Source organism: Limulus polyphemus, unplaced genomic scaffold (assembly GCF_000517525.1).
Source record: "Limulus polyphemus unplaced genomic scaffold, Limulus_polyphemus-2.1.2 Scaffold4988, whole genome shotgun sequence".
Lineage (NCBI taxonomy): Eukaryota > Metazoa > Arthropoda > Merostomata > Xiphosura > Limulidae > Limulus > Limulus polyphemus.
The window spans coordinates 13,974-21,671 of record NW_013670598.1 but is presented as its reverse complement, the minus strand read 5'-3'; the positions used below and the strand labels follow the sequence as shown (position 1 = coordinate 21,671).

At 28.9% G+C, this 7,698-nt stretch overlaps 1 protein-coding gene across 2 annotated transcripts in view; it reads left to right on the top strand.

The window, feature by feature from the left end:
- LOC106471957 (muscleblind-like protein 3) overlaps positions 1-7,698 on the top strand; it is a 65,978-nt gene that overhangs the window by 49,897 nt on the left and 8,383 nt on the right. The window contains exons 5-6 of one of the 2 annotated variants that reach the window (XM_013932581.2): positions 2,456-2,683; positions 5,158-5,223. In XM_013932581.2, the coding sequence (XP_013788035.1) occupies positions 2,456-2,683; positions 5,158-5,223 (294 nt within the window). The remainder of the gene's footprint in view (positions 1-2,455; positions 2,684-5,157; positions 5,224-7,698) is intronic. The other variant, XM_013932582.2, reaches the window with a different exon arrangement.

Here is a 7,698-nt window from a genome sequence, read left to right as displayed (position 1 = left end):
TAGTTACGTAACTTAAATTTAAAGTAAAGAAAGAATAATTAAGTTAGTGTTGTAGTAAGTACTCGATATTATTAGTAGGGGGTGGGGGGGGGGTAAATAGCAATCATATGCTAGTGCCTTTCAAAGTTAAGTTCAAAGCCTGGAAATTAACTAATGGAAGCTAATTTCAGTATTATAAAAGTAACAATACCTTTATTTTTGAGATGAAAAAACTTGAGTTGTTCAATTCTGTTACAAAGTATGTTGTAAGAAAAGCCATAAATTTGATCTTACCAAGAACATAAAAAGAAACTTTATTTCACAAAGGTATGCAGCAGAATCACAAATTAGAAAATTAAACAAACATAGAAAACTTAAACTTCATTGCATGATTGATTATATATTTTTTAAAGTTAATAATTATTAAATATGAAAAAGTCATTGTGAAGAGAGAACTCAAAGCTTATTTAGTGAATAGAAAATGGAAGGTTTTATGAATTAAGTAACAATGTGTGCTACTCATGGAGATTAAGTTTCATATACTGCTTCATAGTTCATTGCTAACAGTGTACAGAAAATCTGTTTTTATAAGAAAGAATAGTTTTTATCTGTTGTTTATACAACACATATTTAACAACTATGCAACAAAATGTATTCATCATAGAGATTATATAGCTTCACCTGTTATGTAAAAATATATATATGATATTAAAAAATGTGGTTTCACCAACTGTGTAAAAACTTCATTAAGAATAGACTTACTTCAATTAGAAATAAAAAAAAACATTCAGGCTACAAAATGCAATGGCATGGTACTTTATTTTTTCATGATTTCACTTATGTTGCAAAATTCTGAGTACAGAAGGTTATTATACCTTGCATTTAATTTGAACCTGAGACCTCTAGCACACCAGGTGAGTGCTCTACCAATGGAGCTAAAGAACTAGCCCCCTTGTGCTTGCTAATAAGGAACTTTTTAACCACTAAAGTGGGATAATTGTTGTTTTAAGATTAATAATATAGATTAGATTAATATGGGGTAATACAGTTTAATTAAATTCAGTGTGATCAATTATTTAAGTAAGTTTATTGAAATGAATTCTCATGACTAGTGTAAGAAAATGCATTAAGGATAGAGAATATTGAGTTTTATTACCAAAATTGATAAATGTATATCCAAAGTTTTATCAGATATGTCAAATATATAATAATAATTAATGATGTATAGTTTCATTAATTATTATGCAAATTATTGAAAACAGATTTTCTAGTTGTATAACATAGTTTATTAGTAGAAGAAAAATTTATCATCAGTTATATAAAGTAGTTAATTTAAAATGAAGAATGTTGTGTTATCAGATATTTAGCATAGTTTAATATTAATGAAGAGTTCAGGGGTTAATAAATATACAACAGTATTTATTAATAATGCAGGAAGGACAAGATTAAACTATTACCTACTACAGTTGATTTATAAGATTAGAGAATACAGCATAACAAAAATTGGATTATTATGTTAAAGAATGGAGGACTTAGTTGTAAAACTAGATTTTTTACTAATGGAGATTTCAAAAAGTATCAGTGACAGTATCAGCAGAGTGAAATTTTTGTAATTATATTATTTAGTATAATTTTTGAAAATGTTTAACTTTAGTCACCAAGTGAACTGAATTCAGTATAAAATATCACATAATTATTTGTACTCGAGAAAGGAAAAAAGAGGTTACTCAGAAATTTGTAAATAGATTAAATCAAGGCAATTTCTTGTTTGACAAACTGATTGGATTCTCCTTTTATTAAGAATGTATTAAAAAGTCTGAAATATCAGAGAATATTGGATGAAAACATCTGATATGAAACCAAAGAATAATTCTTTGAATAAATACGTTTGATATGATATAGTACTATGATGTTAGGCGATTTCTTTTACTCCTATTCCTGTATCTGTAAATAAACAATTACAATAGAAGCTTTCATTGTATAATAAAATATTGAACCTCAAGATCCATAAGTAAACTGTTGTTGTGTTTGGTAAAATTTATGGTTTTAGTTCTGCTTTTAGGCTAAAGATTACTGTATTTTGTTGTAATGATAGTATTATTTGTACAAATTGTGAAATTTATTTTTAGCAACAAGTAGTCCAGCTGGTGCTCTAAGAACTGAATCATCATATTGTGCTAGGGGCACTCTCATTTTGCTGTTAATGTTGTTAAGTTTTTTTGCATACATTGTGTTAGTGTTTTCTATTCTAAACTTTCTGTTGTCCAAGCCTGTATTTAAAAATGCATGATCTAATTGAAGACATATCATGTTACCCTTATTCACAACTGTGTGTGTGTGTGTGTAATACAGTGAGTGAAAACAGGGTAAGAGATTGCACTAGCTCCCCTATCCATGTCTCTGCTAGCTAATTGTGTTTGTCACTATATTTTTTTTCCTGCTTCCCTATCCATTTTCCTTCCCCCTCTCCTTGCAGGTGTGTCGAGAGTTCCAGCGTGGGAATTGTAAACGAGTGGAAACTGAATGCCGCTTCGCCCACCCTCCTGAGCATGTGACGACGGACAGTACAGAAGGCATGGTGACTGTCTGTATGGATTTCATTAAGGGACGGTGTACGCGAGACCCATGCCGCTACTTTCACCCCCCACCTCACTTACAGGCTCAGCTAAAGGCTGCCCAAAGTCGTGCTAACATCGCTGCTATGGTAGGACAATAAATATTTCACAGGCTTTTCCTGCCTGGCTCCAGGTCTGACTTTAAAATTAGCTGCTTTGTAAAAGTGTGTGCATCCTGTTTGCTTGCTCAGAAATAATCACTTTTTTTGCCTCCTAATAAGAGAATAGAATGAGTCCAGTTCAGCTAATTATTCATGTGTTCATTTCTGCTCATATGAAACTATAAATGAACTATAGTTTTTACTTATATAAACATATTTTTCAAAAGTACCCCATTAGGAAAAGTGAATTACTTGTTTGTCACATAAGTAATTAGTTGAAAAACAAGTTAGAGTAAAAATGATTGTATTTAGTAATTATCTGAAAACAGAGGGCTTAAAACATGCATAAAATACAAAAATAAATTTTAATTTTAGCCGGGTTTCTATAATAATATTTTGTAATTACAATTTCGGATATTGCAAAATACAAAATAAGTTTACTGAATTAACACTGATTATGTTTCCCTAATATATGCAAACAAAACTAAATGATTTTGTTTATGTTCAACTTCATTTATTACTTTGCAAAACAAATAAATAATTAATAATAATACCAATTTTGATTTTCATACAACTCATAGCAAGTAACAACTTTTTTTTCCTTTACAATAATAAAGTTAAAATATATAAAAGAGAAGATTATTTCTGCTTTTTGTGTATGGTAATAAAAAGTAAAGCTTTAATAGAATGTAAGTTTTTATTTGTTTGTTATGAAAAAGGTTTAATATTTTAACAGAATAAATGAAATATTTAGTTATTGGTTTATACATTTCTTCAAGGAGAACTGAAAATTTGTTTGTTTATTCAAACTTTACATAAACAGGAAAAACTTTTGACTTATAGCTGGTTTTGTCTGCTGCACTGAGCTGTCCTCTCAGTGATAAAGAAACTAAATTATGATTAGAAATTTATTTAATAATGTGTCATATGAATTTGAAATCTTATGTTTTTCTCTGTTTGTTTATTATTTTTTCAACAACTAGAAAATAAAGGATTTTCTTCTAGGCAGCTTAAATTTAATATGAAACTGATTGGTAGGTTGTTATAATGTTCCATTGAAATCTGATTTTCTGATGTAGTATACAACTAATATAAGAGAGAGAGATTCACTGGATTGATTTAATGTCTTCAATACTTAATTCAACAGTTTGATTCTGTGTTATCTAAACATAATGAATGTACAATGTGTATATAAGAATATACATAAATTTGTTATGAATTTTATCCATGTTAGTATTAGGCATAATTCTGCATTGGAAACAAAATTCACTCACAGTTATATTTGATCAATATTTATACTGAATTTTGTATATATCTTTGTATACCATATGTCAGTTCCACAATACGTCTAGTGCTAAAACACAGAAACTATTAAAATGTATTATAACATGAATAGAATGTTCATAATTATTGAAGCTCTTGATATACCAGCACTATTTCACTGTTTTTCATATTTGTAATTACAGATTTTATATATGCAAATATTTTGATTAAAAAAAATAAAAAAATAAAGCATTGAAAATGCTGACTTTGTAAAAAAAAAAGAGTTTATATGTGTACTACACCTAAAACTATTTTCATTTCTAATCTTTGTGTACATAGATTAAAACTAATGTTGATTCTGGTGTATTCTGTTTTTACAAAACACACAAAAAGCTTTACAGGTGAAGAAAGACAACTTTAACTATTTTACTCATTGTAGATTTAAACTGATGATGCTAATTTCACATAAAGCCTTCTGTTCGCTAGTTTGGTGTAGATGTAATAACTTTTCACAGGTTTCTTGAAGTTGTTTAAACATTTTTATCTGAATTTATCAAAAAATATTAGTTCTAAAATTTCTAAACGTTTGTTACATGGAAGTTGAGTAAACTATGAACTGTTTTCTCAGAATAGTTTTGTAATTCCAAAAATGTTAAGTGACATAAAAATATCAATGAGAGGCAGTATGAAAGACTGATTGTGGTTCCATATAACTGTTTTGGGGTTTGTCTTATAATTTGCATGTGTTGAAATGTTTCATTTTTATGGGTAGTGATATTAACTGTTTTATCCTCTATGGTCCTTGATAATGATGTTAGTTTTTCTATTGACTATAAAGAGGTTCAATATTATGAACACTCATTAAAAGCTATAGATCTTGTAATAATACTTATAATTTGTATGAATTTCACAAATAAAAACATAACTGCATAGTAATCTAACTGATTTAGAATTTAGTGCTATTGGTTGGCAAGAAGGTAGGAGTTGTTTTCTTTAATGTTTTATAATCTGATTTTGACAGTTGTATATTAGGTAAATAGCTCCTTACTGCATGTTGGACTTGGTGAGCTGATTTGTAATTGTTGCTGTTTTGTTTTGGTTTCTTTCATCGCCTTGCTGCTTGCTGTGTCATGTGCTGTCACCTACTACCCACCCCTGGCACCTTCCAATCAACATCATCTGCTCTGCATACTAATTAGCCACATGTGGTCGAGACCTTGATCAGCAAGAAGCGTCCGCGTGACCCTGCTGATGACCTGATTCTGGTATTGGCCCTTAGTGCTTTTGCATGTAGCTCAGACTTCATAGCGGAAGAGGGCGTAGTGCAGTGTCTCACCATTTCGCAGTCAAATTAAAAGTATTTCAAAATAGAAACCTTAGAACTAGTTGAAGTTTGAGTGTAGGCAACATTGCAATGCCTGGCCTCACTAAAAGCATGCAGCCCCAGTGTTAAAATTCCTCAGGATTGTTCTATTTTGTCAGTTAAAAGAAAGAAATATGCATGTATTAAAAAATCTGGATTCGAATATAAGTCAAAAAGAGCCTAAGCTAAAAGAAAAATGTGTTTTGACTGTGGATAAAAGATATAACTGCATGTTTTGTTTATCATGAAATATATACAAGTAGAAAAGAACAGAATAGGTTTTGCTTTTAAGTTTAATTAAAAGGCTTTTGGTTTTACACAATTGGTTTCTCCTTTTAGTTTTTGAGGAAATTTTTTGCCATTTGAAAAACTTGCAAAGTAACTTGTATTACAGCAACAAAAAAAACTTGTAATCCTTACTGTTTTGTTGATCTATGCACACAACAGTATGGTTATGGATAATAAATATTGCCAATCCCATTTAAAAATGCCTCAGTGGTCAGGCTTTGAAATGATTGCTTTCTGCTCAGACTACAATTTGATATGTGTGTTTCTTTTTGAGTATTAAAACTGTACAATATGTACCTTTAGGTTGACTTAGTGTTAAGTCAGCCACAAATTAGCTGGACATAATCCAATTTCTGACCTGGTGCTGCACAACGCCCTTTTTTGTAGATTACTTAACTATTTTGAAACACTTCTTAAATCTTAGGGGTTTGGTTTTAATATTATGCCTGCTAGTTGTTGCTTGGTAATAAAAAATGTATTTAATAAAAAATAGGAAATCACAAACCAAACTTGAAATTTAGTACCCAATTTTATATGAAGTTTTGAAGTGTGAAGGAGTTATTACTTGTTTTTATCTTTCTAAACACTCTTGTTCTTATTTTAAAACATGCACCCATAAAACTGTTATTGATTTTTCAGCTTTCTAACTGCCTTGAGTTTATAAGATATTTTGAATATTAAGAATATAGTGAAAAATGTATTGAATTTATGAATCCCACTGCTTTGTATATAGTTTTCTGTTAAATGAAATAAAGCTGACGATTTTAAACACGTTTATATTTTTTAATTGATAACTGCAGTCTATTATTAGTACTATTGTAATCAAGAAAGTTTATTGACAGAATTTGTGCAGTATTTCTGTTCCTGTTCATATAGCAGTTTATTCTCTGTTAAGAAAATGTTTAGATGGTTTATTAGAAAAGAAAAACCATTGTAAGCAAGAATAAATGTTATCTTAGAGTAAGGGCTTGATAAGTTATCTATTTAAATATGAGCAGCAAAGATAGTTCTTCAACATAAAGCAAATCTATATGTATATACCAATATTCAACTGTTTCATGAAAATTTATTTATGATAATTCAAATTGGTTGATACAGTCTCACCACTTTTCAAAAAGGTCTAGTGTTTAATGTCAGTGGTGAAAAAGTAACTCTTTCAAGATAACATATGTTAGCATTTTAGCCTCATTGTAAGTAAATTGTATCTATAAGTCAGTGAGTTTAGAAAAATAGAAAAACATTTAAGGATCTTTTTTGTTTCATGAACTGCATTCAAATAGAAATAAATATATATTTTTGAATTTAGTTTTTAATGCTGATTTCAGAAATGTAAATTAAAATTTGGATAGTACGTTTAGCATTACATATATACCTATGTATTTAAAAGAATTGCAAGACATCAAGACAATACAAGATATCTGGTGTCAATGTGAAAATTCAGAAATATTCTTAAATATTTGCTTGAAGAGATTATTATTTTCATGTCTACGATGCCAAACGAACTTGCAGAGATATGAGTCAATCATATTACGATTGGTTCCACAGTGTCACTTAACCACATTCGAAGTACTTTCAACTTGCTGCACATTTCAGAAATATAAATTTAAATTTTGAGAATTGATTTTTAAAGGGGAAAGAATGGGAAAATATTTTGATTTTTTAAAGAATTTTTTAAATTAAATTAAGTTTTTGATTTAAATAAACATGTAATTATTTACTAATTAGTCTAACTTGATCTAACCTCACAATAACTGACATAAACTAGCAAAATAAAAAAAGATATTAAAAATATTTATTTTCAGTTTTCCAAATTTTGATTTATATTTGTGAAATCAACATTAAAAACTTCATCAAAAAAAAATGTATATTTCTTTCTGTTTGAATGAATGCATGAAACAGAAAATATCCAACTTCAGTTATCATTTAATGCATAACCAAGTTATGCACATATTGGACTAGCTTATGTATATTGTTACGTATCTGCTTGTTTGTTAATTTCTCGTAGAAATTCTTTCCAAGAAACTTCAGGGATATAAGTCCTTTCTTGATTGAAACTAGTTTATTGTTTCTCGATACAACTTTTTGTAAT